The sequence below is a fragment of the Salvelinus namaycush genome, chromosome 21 (genome assembly GCF_016432855.1).
Source record: "Salvelinus namaycush isolate Seneca chromosome 21, SaNama_1.0, whole genome shotgun sequence".
NCBI classification, from domain to species: Eukaryota; Metazoa; Chordata; class Actinopteri; order Salmoniformes; family Salmonidae; genus Salvelinus; species Salvelinus namaycush.
The window spans coordinates 25,254,637-25,270,852 of record NC_052327.1 but is presented as its reverse complement, the minus strand read 5'-3'; the positions used below and the strand labels follow the sequence as shown (position 1 = coordinate 25,270,852).

The window sequence follows — 16,216 nt, the reverse complement described above, 5'->3', positions numbered from 1 at the left end:
AGACTTGGAGGGTAGTTGCAATGAGATTAGTGGAAGAACAGCATCTAGTAAAGATGAGGTCAAGCGTATTGCCTGCCTTGTGAGTAGGGGGGGAAGGTGAGAGGGTGAGGTCAAAAGAGGAGAGGAGTGGAAAGAAGGAGGCAGAGAGGAATGAGTCAAAGGTAGACGTGGGGAGGTTAAAGTCACCCAGAACTGTGAGAGGTGAGCCGTCCTCAGGAAAGGAACTTATCAAGGCGTCAAGCTCGTTGATGAACTCTCCAAGGGAACCTGGAGGGCGATAAATGATAAGGATGTTAAGCTTGAAAGGGCTGGTAACTGTGACAGCATGGAATTCGAAGGAGGCGATAGACAGATGGGTCAGGGGAGAAAGAGAGAATGTCCACTTGGGAGAGATGAGGATCCCAGTGCCACCACCCCGCTGACCAGAAGCTCTCGGGGTGTGCGAGAACACGTGGGCAGACGAGGAGAGAGCAGTAGGAGTAGCAGTGTTATCTGTGGTAATCCATGTTTCCGTCAGTGCCAAGAAGTCGAGGGACTGGAGGGAAGCATAGGCTGAGATGAACTCTGCCTTGTTGGCCGCAGATCGGCAGTTCCAGAGGCTGCCGGAGACCTGGAACTCCACGTGGGTCGTGCGCGCTGGGACCACCAGGTTAGAGTGGCAGCGGCCACGCGGTGTGAAGCGTTTGTATGGTCTGTGCAGAGAGGAGAGAACAGGGATAGACAGACACATAGTTGACAGGCTACAGAAGAGGCTACGCTAATGCAAGATTGGCATGCTGACTGCAGGAATGTCCACCAGAGCTGTTGCCAGATAATTTAATGTTCTCTACCATAAGTCGTTTTTAGAGCATTTGGCAGTACCTCCAACCGGCCTCACAACTGCAGACCATGTATAACCACGCCAGCGCAGGACCTCCACATCTGGCTTCTTCACCTATGGGATGGTCTGAGACCAGCCACCCGAACAGCTGATGAAACTGGGTTTGCACAAACAATTTCTGCACAAACTGTCAGACACCGTCTCAGGGAAGCTAATCTGCGTGCTCATCATCCTCACCAGGATCTTGACCTGACTGCAGTTCGGCGTCGTAACCGACTTCAGTGTGCAAATGCTCACCTTCAATGGCCACTGGCACGCTGTAGAAGTGTGTTCTTCGGGCCTCCTGAGTGACGCAGCGTTTTAAGGCACTACAGTCCCGGGTCTGATCCCAGGCTGTTTCACAGCCGACCCGGGAGACCCATTTGGCCCAGCATCGTCCGGGTTAGGGGAGGGTTTGGCCGCCCGGGATTTCCTTGTCACATCACACTCTAGCGATCCCTTGTGGCGGTCCGGTTGCCTGCAAGCTGACTTCGGTCGCCAGCTGGACGGCGTTTCCTCCGACACATTTGTTGCGGCTGGCTTCCGGGTTAAGAGAGCAGTGTGGCTGGGCAGGGTTGTGTTTCAGCGGTAGCATGGCACTCGACCTTCGCCTCCCGAGTCCGTAGGGGAGTTGCAGCGATGGAACAAGACTAAATACCAATTTGGAATTGGGGAGAAAAATGAGTAAAAAACATGTGTGCTCTTCACGAATGAATCCCGGTTTCAACTGTACCGGGCAGAAGGCGTGTATGGTGTCGTGTGGGCGAGCGGTTTGCAGATGTCAATGATGTGAACAGAGTGCTCCATGGTGGCAGTGGAGTTATGGCATGGGCAGGCATAAGCTACAGACAACGAACACAATTGCATTTTATCGATGGCAATTTGGATGCACAGAGATACCGTGACGAGATCCTGAGGCCCATTGTCGTGCCATTCATCCGCCGCCATCGCCTCATGTTTCAGCATGATGAGGGACAGACCAATGATGCAAGGATCTGTACACAATTCCTGGGAGCTAAAAATGTCCCAGTTCTTCCATGGTCTGCATACTCACCAGACATGTAACCCATTGACCATCTTTGGGATGCTCTGGATCAACGTGTACGACAGCGTGCTCCAGTTCCGCCAATATCCAGCAACTTCGCACAGCCATTGAAGTGGAGTGCGACAATATTCTACAGGCCACAATCAACTCTATGCGAAGGAGATGTGTTGTGCTGCATGAGGCAAATGGTGGTCACACCAGATACTGACTGGTTTTCTGAACCACGCCCCTACTTTTTATTTTTAAGGTACAGTATCTGTGACCAACAGATGCATATCTGTATTCCCAGTCATGTGAAATGCATAGATTAAGGCCTAATGAATTTATTTAAATTGACTGATTTCCTTATATGAACTAACTCAGTAAAATCTTAGAAATTGTTGTATTTGTTTTTGTTCAGTGTAGTTTGCAGGGGTCTTCACTTCAATTTTGTGTTTTAAGGTATTAGAAATACATCAAGACTTAATCTGGTCGATATTTTCTAGGAGCCCTTTTCTATCTGTTTGAGCCTTTGCTTCTTCCTAATTTTTTGTAAAATGGATATGTATATGGATTCATTTCTCAATATTGATGCTTAGCTTTCATTTGACACCCAATTTCATATACTCCTATGAGCTGTTGCTGTTCATGGGTCCTTTTACATGGAAGTGTCCAAAAGACATCCATCTGCCTTATGTGCTGCTGTTGCCACAGAAGTTAAAGTTGAGTTACATAGTTTTATCACAGGGAAAGGTTAGAAATTATTCAATTATTTTGAGTTAAGGATGGCTAGGGGGAAGAGAAGCCAAAATAATACCTCACTTTCCACCAAATTCAACAGTAATTGAGTTTCAGTTTCTGGCCAGTTGAGTGATGCACAACAAAGCCTCCAAGCAGACGTGCTTAGATGCTAAACCTCAGACCGCACATATCTGCATCTAGTGTGACAACTACAAAGAGGCTGTTAATTAACCAGTTTTGCTGTCCCCTGCTAACCTCCACCTTTTCCCCCTACCCTACCCCCTGTGCCACCCTAAGATGACGGCTGGTTGGAGGTGGTCCAGTCTCTGATCCGGGTGATACCGCTGGACGACCCACTGGGACCAGCTGTGATTACCCTGCTGCTTGACGAATGCCCACTGCCCACCAAAGTGAGTACTAGTTACCATCTGGGTCTCGTCTGTGTAATGCCTCCAAGATCCATCTTCCTTGCCTAATGCCTACACAAAACTCAAATTCAAAGCTCAACTTCCCAAAGCATGGCCATCCACTCTTAGACACTCATTGATAGCAGCTGATTACAACACACCAAGCTCATGTTCCAGTAGGGGTGGGGGGATTGATAGTTACTAAAAATAACTAGGGTTGAGGAGTGATGTTGCCACTACGGTGCATTTGTAAGAATGCAGGAATGATGGTTGGAGACAAGGTTTCCAGTTCAGGGTACTTATTAACTAACTAAAAAGCACAATACAGGCACATGGGGGTAGGATGTAGATTTGATGGCTTGTTAGGCCAGTAGGTAAGTTTGTGATACAAGTTATGATATGAGGTTGTGGTTCTGGGGGTTATAAAATGGAGATACTAACACATGTTAACATATAATCATGACTGACAAGTGCAAATGGATAAGAAATTGAAAAGTATCAAACAAACTGAGGATATACAGTGCCTTTGGAAAGTATTCAGACCCCTTTACCTTTTCCACATTTTGTAAGGTTACAGCCTTATTCTAAAATGGATTAAATCGTTTCCCCCCCCCCCATCAATCTATACACAATAGCCCATAATGACAAAGCTAAAACAGTTTTTTATACATTTTTGCTAATTTATAAAAATTTAATAAAGTATTCTTACCCTTTACTCGGTACTTTGTTGAAGCACCTTTTGGCAGCGATTACATTCTTGAGTCTTCTTGGGTATGACACTACAAGCTTGGCACACCTGTATCTGGGGAGTTTCTCCCATTCTTCTCTGCAGATCCTCTCAAGCTATGTCAGGTTGGATGGGTAGCGTTGCTGCACAGCAATTTTCAGGTCTCTCCTGAGATGTTTCGATCGGGTTCAAGTCTGGGCTCTGGTTGGGCCACTCAAGGACATTCAGAGACTTGTCCCGAAGCCACTCCTGCGTTGTTGGCTGTGTGCTTAGGGTTGTTGTCCTGTTGGGACTGGAGCAGGTTTTCATCAAGGATCTTTCTGTACTTTACGCCGTTCATCTTTCCCTCGATCCTGACTAGTCTTACAGTCCCTGCAGCTGAAAAACATCCCCACAGCATGATGCTTCCCCGCTGGATGGTACCAGGTTTCCTCCAGACGTGACGCTTGGCATTCAGGCCAAAGAGTTCAATCTTGGTTTCATCAGACCAGAGAATCTTGTTTCTCATGGTCGAAGTCCTTTAGATGCCTTTTTGGCAAACTCCAAGTGGGCTGTTGTGCCTTTTACTGCACAACAGTGCAGTGATTGGTGGAGTGCTGCAGAGATGCTTGTCCTTCTGCAAGGTTCTCCCATCTCCATAGAGGAACTCTGGAGCTCTATCAGAGTGACCATTGGGTTCTTGGTCACCTCCCTGACCAAGGTCCTTCTCCCCTGATTGCTCAGTTTGGCCAGGCAGACCGCTTTAGGAAGAGTCTTGGTGGTTCCAAACTTCTTCTGTTTGAGAATGATGGGGGCCACTGTGTTCTTGGTGACCTTCAATGCTGCAGACATTTTTTGGTCCCATTCCCGGATCTGTGCCTTGACACAATTCTGTCTCGGAGCTCTATAGACAATTCCACCGAACTCATGGGTTGGTTTTTGCTATAAACCTGTTTTCGCATTGTCATTATGGGATTTTGTGTGTAGATTGCTGATATTTTTTTATTTAATCCATTTTAGATTGAGACTGTAATGTAACAATGTGGAAAAAGTCAAGGGTCTGAATACTTCCCGAAGGCACTGTATATACAAAGGTATGTGGACACCCCTTAAATGAGTGGATTTGGATATTTCAGCCATACCCGTTGCTGACAGGTGTATAAAATCGAGCACACAGCCATGCAATCTTCATAGATAAACATTGGCAGTAGAATGGCCTTAAGAGCCCAGTGACTTTCAACGTGGCACCGTCATAGGATGGCACTTTTCCAACAAGTCAGTTTGTCAAATTTCTTCCCTGCTAGAGCTGCCCCGGTCAACTGTAAGTGCTGTTATTTTGAAGTGGAAACGTTTAGGAGCAACAACGGCTCAGCCGCGAAATGGTAGGCCACACAAGCTCACAAAACGAGACCGCCGAGTGCTGAAGCACGTTAAAATCGTATCTCGGTTGCAACACTCACTACTGACTTCCAAACTGCTTCTGGAAGCAACGTCAGCACAAGGACTGTTCATCGGGAGCTTCATGAAATGGGTTTCAATGGCCGAGAAGCCGCACACAAGCCTAAGATCACCATGCGCAGTGCCACGCGTCACCTCTAGTGGTGTAATGCTTGCCGCCATTGGGCTCTGGAGCAGTGGAAATGCATTCACTGGAGTGATGAATCACACTCCCCCATGTGGCAGTCCGACGGACGAATCTGGGTTTGGCGGATGCCAGGAGAACGCTTCCTACCGCAATGCATAGTGTCGTGGCAATTTCCTGTATTACCAAATGAGGAGAGTTACAAACCACACACCAGTCAGAGTTATACTTAAATGTCATCTTTAATAATATGTGAGCTTTAAAATCGCCCTTTGACTCTCAGATCAATTCAGTGTCTATAATGAGAGAGAGTGCCTACAAAATAATTTTACTTGAAAGGAGTATCCCATAGCCAGATAGCATTAGCTATAAATTATTGTTCAGTTTGGTCTCTAAGACGAGGTTCTAATCTCATTCCTGGTACTTCATAGTACCAAAACATTACCTCATCCAAGGTATAACTCAATTGTCAACTCTATATTCTCCCATCTCAAGTAAACCCCCTCTTCTCCCCACTCCTGGACAAGCTCACTGAGGGGAGTGACTTGCGCACAGACATTGTGGAGCCAAGAGATAATTGGTTCCCCCTTAATCACGCCATCCCTTCACATGGTTTAACAGATATTTGTGGCCTGCTGGAGGTCATTTTGCAGGGCTCTGGCAGTGCTCCTCCTTGCACAAAGGTGGAGGTAGCGGTCCTGCTGCTGGGTTGTTGCCCTCCTACGGCCTCCTCCACGTCTCCTGATGTACTGGCCTGTCTCCTGGTAGCGCCTCCATGCTCTGGACACTACGCTGACAGACACAGCAAACTTTCTTGCCACAGCTCGCATTGATGTGCCATCCTGGATGAGCTGCACTACCTGAGCCACTTGTGTGGGTTGTAGACTCCGTCTCATGCTACCACTAGAGTGAAAGCACCGCCAGCATTCAAAAGTGACCAAAACATCAGCCAGGAAGCATAGGAACTGAGAAGTGGTCTGTGGTCACCACCTGCAGAACCACTCCTTTATTGGGGGTGTCTTGCTAATTGCCTATAATTTCCACCTTTTGTCTATTCCATTTGCACAACAGCATGTGAAATTTATTGTCAATCAGTGTTGCTTCCTAAGTGGGCAGTTTGATTTCACAGAAGTGTGATTGACTTGGAGTTACATTGTGTTGTTTAAGTGTTCCCTTTATTTTTTTGAGCAGTGTATATATATTTTTTAAAATATATATATATATTTGGAATAATGACAGTTTCAACAATACTGAATGAACAGTTTTATTTTAACTTAATATAATACGTCAATAAAATCAATTTGGTCTCAAATAAATAATGAAACATGTTCAATTTGGTTTAAATAATTCAAAAACAAAGTGTTGGGGAAGAAAGTAAAAGTGCAATATTTGCCATGTAAAAAAGCTAACGTTTAAGTTCCTTGCTCAGAACATGAGAACATATGAAAGCTGGTGGTTCCTTTTAACATGAGCCTTCAATATTCCCAGGTAAGAAGTTTTAGGTTGTATTTATTATAGGAATTCAAGGACTATTTCTCTCTATACCATTTGTATTTCATATACCTTTGACTATTTGATGTTCTTAGAGGCACTATAGCCTAATCTCGGGAGGCTTGAAGCCATAAACAGCGCAATGCTTGAAGCACAGCGAAGAGCTGCTGGCAAATGCAGGAAAGTGCTGTTTGAATGAATGCTTATGAGCCTGCTGCTGCCTACCACCGCTCAGACTGCTCTATCAAATCATAGACTTAATTATAATAACACACAGAAATACGAGCCTTAGGTCATTAATATGGTCAAATCCGGAAACTATCATTTCGAAAACAAAAAGTTTATTCTTTCAGTGAAATACGGAACCGTTCCGTATTTTATCTAACGGGTGGCATCCCTAAGTCTAAATATTGCTGTTGCATTGCACAACCTTCAATGTTATGTTATAATTATGTACAATTCTGGCAAATTTAATTACGGTCTTTGTTAGGAAGAAATGATCTTCATACAGTTCGCAACGAGCCAGGAAGCCCAAACTGCTGCATATACCCTGACTCTGCTTGCAAAGAACGCAAGAGGAAAAAAAGAAATTCATGTTAGCAGGCAATATTAACTAAATATGCAGGTTTTAAAATATATACTTGTGTATTGATTTTAAAGAAAGGCATTGATGTTTATGGTTAGGTACACATTGGTGCAACGACAGTGCTTTTTCAAGGATGCACTTGTTAAATCATCACCCGTTTGGCTGTGATTTGAGGATAATTTACAGGCACCGCATCGATTATATGCAATGCAGGACAAGCTAGATAAACGAATAATATCATTAACCATGTGTAGTTAACTAGTGATTATGTTAAGATTGATTGTTTTTTATAAGGTAAGTTTAATACTAGCTAGCAACTTACCTTGGCTCCTTGCTGCACTCGCGTAACAGGTAGTCAGCCTGCCACGCAGTCTCCTCGTGGGGTGCAATGTGTTTAATCGGTGTCCAAAAATGCTGATTACCGTTATGAAAACTTGAAATCAGCCCTAATTAATCGGCCATTTTGATTAATCTGTCGACCTCTAATCTCAACATCAACTGTTCAGAAGAGACTGCATGAATCAGGCCTTCATGGTCAAATTGCTGCAAAGAAACCACTACCAAAGGACACCAATAAGAAGAGACTTGCTTGGGCCAAGAAACGGGAGCAATGGACATTAGACCGGTGGAAATCTGTCCTTTGGTCTGATGAGTTCAAATTTGAGATTTTTGGTTCCAACCACGAGACGCAGGGTAGATGAACAGATGATCTCCATGTGTGGTTCCCACTGTGAAGAATGGAGGAGGAGGTGTTATGGTGTGGGGATGCTTTGCTGGTGACACTCTGATGTTATTTAGAATTCAAGGCACAGTTAACCAGGATGGCTACCATAGCATTCTGCAGCGATATACCATCCCATCTGGTTTGGGACTATCATTTGTTTTTCAACTGGACAATGACCCAAAACACACCTCCAAGCTGTGTCAGGGGTATTTGACCAAGAAGGAGAGTGATGGAGTGCTGCATCAGATGACCTGGCCTCCACAATCATCTGACCTCCACCCATTTGAGATGGTTTGGAACCGCAGAGTGAAGGAAAAGCAGCCAACAAGTGCTCAGCATATGTGGTTACTCCTTCAAGATTGTTGGAAAAGCATTCCAGGTGAAGCTGGTTGATTGTGCAAAGTTGTCATCAAGGCAAAGGGTGAATACTTTGAAGAATCTCAAATATATTTTGATTTAAACAAATAAATAATTGGTTACTACATGATTCTATATGTTATTTCATAGTTTTGATGTCTCCCCTATTATTCTACAATACAGAAAATAGTACAAATAAAGAAAAACCCTTGAATGAATAGGTGTCCGAACTTTTGACTGGTACTGTACAATAATGCAAAGTACTCACTTTCAGTCACGCACAACATGGAAAGGAAAAGTTGGCCACCACAAGCATTCGCCAACAAAAATAAGAAAGACTGGAGGGAGAAACTGCTGCTTAAATAGTAAAAGGTTCTAATTAGGGATATTAGTCGCTTAGCCGCCCAAAATACATTTGACCGGTCATGCTTATCACTCTGTGAATTTGCATTATTTCGTTCAATTAAATTGGTGCCAGAATTGAACAAATCTCGTCACTCATAAAACAGGAACAGTGTCTTGGTTGACCGGAATTATTATTTAGTCGAAAATAGTAATGTACAGTGACTTTAAAGTAGAAAGTACCTTTCGTACCTCAACTAATGGCTGTCTCTAGTCAGTGATCCGCGAGCAAGCCAGAGCGGAGACCCGTTGCTAAGCAACTCCGAAGCAGGCTGCAGGGAGCAGCAATGAAAGAGGAGCAGCAATGAAAGAGGAGCAGCACGAAGCAGCTAAGAACAGCTGTGCCAGCAACCAAAGTTTCACAGCATTTCTCTCCTGTTCTACTGTTCATATCTACTTTTTTAGATTGTCCAGAAGCCAAAGGCACAATCCTAGTCATATTAACAACCCATCTAATTTGTTGCATATTTACGTTTTCCCTCTTTCTAAGTTAACGGAGACGTTCATCACTCTGTCACATGAAACGGCTCTCATCAGGTGCATCTTTTAGAACAGTGTTTTCCCACATTGTAATTTAGGAAATGTTTGTAAATGATGTATTACATTCTCTCCTTCATTACAATAGTTGCATGTTTAATAATATGAGAGGATAGGCTTGCTATAGTCACTTTTTTTTAAAGCTAATAATGAAAACAATTCCGTTACTTCCATGCATAGTATTTTCGGGTTAAAGTATTTTTAAGCCTTGATACAATTGAGACATGGATTGTGTATGTGTGCCATTCAGAGGGTGAATGGGCAATAAAAAATATTTTAAGTGCTTTTGAATGGGGTATGTTGGTAGGTGCCAGGCGCACTGGTTTGAGTGTGTCAAGAACTGCAATGCTGCTAGGCTTTTCACGCTCGATCGATTCCGGTGTGTATCAAGAATGGTCCACCACTCAAAGGACATCCAGCCAACTTGACACAACTGTGGGAAACATTGGAATCCACATGGGCCAGCATCCCTGTGGAATGTTTCGACACCTTGTAGTGTCCATGCCCCTGATGACTGCCACGGTTGGCAGTCATCAGCTATCCTTTAGCTCGAAAAGCTATCGCCAGTTTTGTACAACGCGACTCAGGCCAGAGCATACCGGAACTATTTTCTCTCCATATCCCCGGATTTCTACCGCAAGCTCTGGACATTTACACCTGGATCTTGCAGCTAGCTAGCTGCTATCCGAGTGACTATTGGCTAACGTCGGTCCTGGAGCAAACATCAATTATTCCGGAGCTAGCCAGCTGAAGAGTTCCATCAGCCACTCCTGGGCTACAATCACCTATCCGGACCTGTTTTACTGCCAATGCGGAGCCCCCACCGGGCCTTCATGACTGGACTACCGACGTTATCTGCCCGAGGGAGTTATCCAACTGGCCCCTCCGTCGCGACGTAACCTGAACGCCCATCTGCGGCCCGCTATTCGTTAGCTGTCTTATCGGCTGCTATCTGAATAGGTCTATCGGACAATTTTCTTGGGCCACTATAACTATTTCGCCAATTGGATTGGTCCCCTCTACCACACGGAACCCCACTAATCTACTGACGGAAACGCATGAGGTGGCTAAAAACAGACCTCTATCCTATGCTAGCTTGCTACCCATGGCCCGGCTAGCTGTCTGAATGTGACCCCAACCAACCTCACTACTCACTGGACCCTTATGATCACTCGGCTAAGCATGCCTCTCCTTAATGTCAATATGCCTTGTCCATTGCTGTTTTGGTTAGTGTTTATTGGCTTATTTCACTGTAGAGCCTCTAGCCCTGCTCATTATACCTTATCCAACCTTTCAGTTCCACCACCCACACATGCAATGACATCACCTGGTTTCAATGATGTTTCTAGAGACAATATCTCTCTCATCATCACTCAATACCTAGGTTTACCTCCACTGTATTCACATCCTACCATACCTTTGTCTGTACATTATACCTTGAAGCTATTTTATCGTCCCTAGAAACCTGCTCCTTTTACTCTCTGTTCCGGATGTCCTAGATGACCAATTCTCATAGCTTTTAGCCGTACCCGTATCCTACTCCTCTTCTGTTCCTCTGGTGATGTAGAGGTGAATCCAGGCCCTGCAGTGCCTAGCTCCACTCCTATTCCCCAGGCGCTCTCTTTTGATGACTTCTGTAATCGTAATAGCCTTGGTTTCATGCATGTTAACATTAGAAGCCTCCTCCCTAAGTTTGTTTTATTCACTGCTTTAGCACACTCTGCCAACCCGGAAGTCCTAGCCGTGAATGAATCCTGGCTTAGGAAGACCACCAAAAACTCTGAAATCTCCATCCCTAACTACAACATTTTCAGACAAGATAGAACGGCCAAGGGGGCGGTGTTGCAATCTACTGCAGAGATAGCCTGCAGGGTTCTGTCCTACTATCCAGGTCTGTACCCAAACAATTTGAACTTCTACTTTTAAAAATCCACCTCTCTAAAAACAAGTCTCTCACCGTTGCCGCCTGCTATAGACCACCCTCTGTCCCCAGCTGTGCTCTGGACACCATATATGAACTGATTGCCCCCCCCATCTATCTTCAGAGCTCGTGCTGCTAGGTGACCTACACTGGGACATGCTTAACACCCCAGCCATCCTATAATCTAAGCTTGATGCCCTCAATCTCACACAAATTATCAATGAACCTACCAGGTACCACCCCAAAGTTGTAAACACGGGCACCCTCTCATAGATATCATCCTAACCAACTTGCCCTCTAAATACACCTCTGCTGTTTTCAACATAGATCTCAGCGATCACTGCCTCATTGCCTGCATCCGTAATGGGTCAGCGGTCAAACGACCTCCACTCATCACTGTCAAATCACTCCCTGAAACACTTCAGTGAGCAGGCCTTTCTAATCGACCTGGCCCGGGTATCCTGGAAGGATATTGACCTCATCCCGTCAGTAGAGGATGCCTGTTTTTTTTAATTTTTTAAATGCCTTCCTCGCCATCTTAAATAAGCATGCCCCATTCAAGACATTTAGAACCATGAACAGATATAGCCCTTGGTTCTCTCCAGACCTGACTGCCCTTAACCAACACAAAAACATCCTGTGGCGTTCTGCATTAGCATCGAACAGCCCCCGTGATATGCAACTTTTCAGGGGAGTTAGAAACCAATATACAATGGCAGTTAGAAAAGCCAAGGCTAGCTTTTTTCAAGCAGAAATTTGCTTCCTGCAACACAATCTCAAAAAAGTTCTGGGACACTGTAAAGTCCATGGAGAATAAGAACACATCCTCCCAGCTGCCCACTGCACTGAGGATAGGAAACTCTGTCACCACCGATAAATCCACTATAATTGAGAATTTCAATAAACATTTTTCTACGGCTGGCCATGCTTTCCACCTGGCTACCCCTACCCCGGTCAACAGCACTGCACCCTCCACAGCAACTCGCCCAATCCTTCCCCATTACTCCTTCTCCCAAATCCAGTCAGCTGATGTTCTGAAAGAGCTGCAAAATCTGGACCCCTACAAATCAGCCGGGCTAGACAATCTGGACCCTTTCTAAAATGATCTGCCGAAATTGTTGCAACCCCTATTACTAGCCTGTTCAACCTCTCTTTTGTGTCATCTGAGATTCCCAAAGATTGGAAAGCAGCTGTGGTCATCCCCCTCTTCAAAGGGGGGGGGACACTCTTGACCCAAACTTCTACAGACCTATATCTATCCTACCCTGCCTTTCTAAGGTCTTCGAAAGCCAAGTCAACATACAGATTACCGACCATTTTGAATCCCACCGCACCTTCTCCGCTATGCAATCTGGTTTCAGAACTGGTCATGGGTGCACCTCAGCCACGCTCAAGGTCCTAAACGATATCTTAACTGCCATCGATAAGAAACAATACTGTGCAGCCGTATTCATTGACCTGGCCAAGGCTTTCGACTCTATCAATCACCACATCCTGATCGGCAGACTCGATAGCCTTGGTTTCTCAAATGATTGCCTCGCCTGGTTCACCAACTACTTCTCTGATAGAGTTCAGTGTGTCAAATCGGAAGGCCTGTTGTCCGGGCCTCTGGCAGTCTCTATGTGGGTGCCACAGGGTTCAATTCTTGGGCCGACTCTCTTCTCTGTATACATCAATGATGTCACTCTTGCTGCTGGTGAGTCTCTGATCCACCTCTACGCAGACGACACCATTCTGTATACTTCTGGCCCTTCTTTGGACACTGTGTTAACAACCCTCCAGACGAGCTTCAATGCCATACAACACTCCTTCCGTGGCCTCCAACTGCTCTTAAATACAAGTAAAACTAAATGCATGCTCTTCAACCGATCGCTGCCTGTACCTGCCTTCCCGTCCAACATCACTACTCTGGACGGTTCTGACTTAGAATATGTGGACAACTACAAATACATAGGTGTCTGGTTAGACTGTAAACTCTCCTTCCAGACTCACATCAAACATCTCCAATCCAAAATGTAATCTAGAATTGGCTTCCTATTTCGCAACAAAGCATCCTTCACTAATGCTGCCAAACATACACTCGTAAAACTGACCATCCTACCGATCCTCGACTTCGGCGATGTCATTTACAAAATAGCCTCCAATACCCAACTCAATAAATTGGATCACAGTGCCATCCGTTTTGTCACCAAAGCCCCATATACTACCCACCACTGCGACCTGTACGCTCTCGTTGGCTGGCCCTCGCTTCATACTCCTCGCCAAACCCACTGGCTCCAGGTCATCTACAAGACCCTGCTAGGTAAAGTCCCCCCTTATCTCAGCTCGCTGGTCACCATAGCAGCACCCACCTGTAGCACGCGCTCCAGCAGCTATATCTCTCTGGTCACCCCCAAAGCCAATTCCTCCTTTGGCCGCCTCTCCTTCCAGTTCTCTGCTGCCAATGACTGGAACGAACTACAAAAATCTCTAAATCTGAAACTGGAAACACTTATCTCCCTCACTAGCTTTAAGCACCAGCTGTCAGAGCAGCTCACAGATTACTGCACTTTGTACATAGCCCATCTATAATTTAGCCCAAACTACCTCTTCCCCTACTGTATTTATTTATTCAATTATTTTGCTCCTTTGCACCCCAATATTTCTACTTTGCACATTCTTCCACTCCAAATCTACTATTCCAGTGTTTTACTTGCCATATTGTATTTACTTCGCCACCATGGCCTTTTTTTGCCTTTACCTCCCTTATCTCACCTCATTTGCTCACATTGTATATAGACTTTTTATTTATTTATTTTTTTATATATACTCCATGTGTAACTCTGTTGTTGTATGTGTCGAACTGCTTTGCTTTATCTTGGCCAGGTCACAATTGTAAATGAGAACTTGTTCTCAACTTGCCTACCTGGTTAAATAAAGGTTAAATTTAAATTTAAAAAAATGTTTTTAATTGAGGCTGTTCTGAGGGCAAAATGGGGTGCAACTCAATATTAGGAAGGTGTTCCTAATGTTTTGTACACTGTGTGTACTGTGCCTTCAAAACGTATTCACACCCTTAGATTTTTTCCCACATGTTACGTTACAGCCTGATATTAAAGTTGATTAAATATATATTTTTTGTCACTGGCCTACACACAATACCCCATAATGTCAATGTGGATTTATGTAAAAAAAATATATATATAAAAAATGTATTCATAATTAATAATTAAAAATGAAAGGCTGAAATGTCTTGACACAATACATATTCAACCCTTTTGTTATGGCAAGCATGAATAAGTTCAGGGGTAAAACATTTCTTAACAAGTGACGTAATATGTTACATGGACTCACTCTGTGTGCAATAATAGTGTTTAACATGATTTTTGAATGACAACCTTGTCTCTGTCCCCCACACATACAATTATCTGTAAGGTCCCTCAGTTGAGCAGTGAACACTGATTCAACCACAGAGGGAGAATAGCCAATGCCTTGCAAAGACAGGCACCTATTGGTAGATAAAAATACAAAAATCAGACATTGAATATCCCTTTGATCATGGTGCAGTTATTAATTACATTTTGGATGGTGTACCAATACACCCAGTCACTACAAACATACAGGCGTCCTTACTAACTCAGTTGCCAGAGAGGAAGGAAAAAGCTCAAGGAGTTCACCACGAGGCCAATGGTGACTTTAAAACAGTTAGAGTTGATAGCTGTGACAGGAGAAAACTGAGGATGGATCAACAACATTGTAGTTACTCCACAATACTAACCTAATTGACAGAGTAAAAAGAACAAAGCCTGTACTGAATAAAAATATTCCAAAACATGCATCCTGTTTCCAACAAGACACTAAAGTAATACTGCAAAAAAATGTGGCAAAGCAATTTACTTTTTGTCCTGACTACAAAATGTTATGTTTGGGGCAAATCCAATACAACATTACTGAGAACCACTCTCCATATTTTCAAACATAGTGGTGGCTGCATCATGTTATGGGTATGCTTGTAATTGTTAAGGCCTACGGAGTTTTTCCGGATAAAAAAAAGAAACGGAATGGAGCTAAGCACAGGCAAAATCCTAGAGAAAAGCCTGGTTCAGTCTGCTTTCCACCAGACACTGGGAGATGATTTCACCTTTGAGCAAGACGACAAACTAAAACACAAGGACAAATCTACACGAGTTGCTTTCCAAGAAGACGGTGAATGTTCCTGAGTGGCCGAGTTACAGTTGACTTAAATCTACTTCTAAAATTATGGCAAGACCTGAAAATGGTTGTCTAGCAACGACCAAAAACTAATTTGATAGAGCTTGAATATTTTTTTAAAGAATAATGGGGAAATGTTGCACAGGTGTAAAAAGCTCTTAGACTTACCCAGAAAGCCTCACAGCTGTAATCACTGCCAAAGGAGCATCTACAACATGTTGACTCGGGTGTGATTACTTATGTAAAATAGATTTTCTGTATTTCATTTTCAATAAATTTTGCTAACCTTTCTAAAAACATGTTTTCACTTTGTCATTAAAGGGTATTGTGTGTAGATGGGTGAGGGAAAAAATAATACACTTTGAATTCAGCCTGTAACACAACAAAAGGTAGAATAAATCAAGGGGTATGAATACTTTCTGAAGGAACTGTATTATGAAAGAAAAGACTATATGAAGTTTCAATAGATTTCAAGAGACATTGTTTTCCTGTGTTGGGCGTTCAAAACAGTGCTTGTTTCCCCTCCTTTGTCAGGATGCTCTACAGAAGCTGTCTGAGATGCTGAGCTTGAGTGCCACTGTGGCCCGCCAGGATGCCATCATCCCTTCTAAGCACCGCAACACTACTGCTGTACTGGGCTGCCTGGCTGAGAAACTGGCTGGTAAGTGTGGATGCAACCTGATCTCCT

The 16,216-nt window shown here is 44.1% G+C and overlaps 1 protein-coding gene across 1 annotated transcript in view; it reads left to right on the top strand.

The window, feature by feature from the left end:
• rspry1 (ring finger and SPRY domain containing 1) overlaps positions 1 to 16,216 on the top strand; it is a 31,405-nt gene that overhangs the window by 11,074 nt on the left and 4,115 nt on the right. The window contains exons 4-5 of the mRNA XM_039017451.1: positions 2,922 to 3,034; positions 16,063 to 16,189. Of these exons, the coding sequence (XP_038873379.1) occupies positions 2,922 to 3,034; positions 16,063 to 16,189 (240 nt within the window). The remainder of the gene's footprint in view (positions 1 to 2,921; positions 3,035 to 16,062; positions 16,190 to 16,216) is intronic.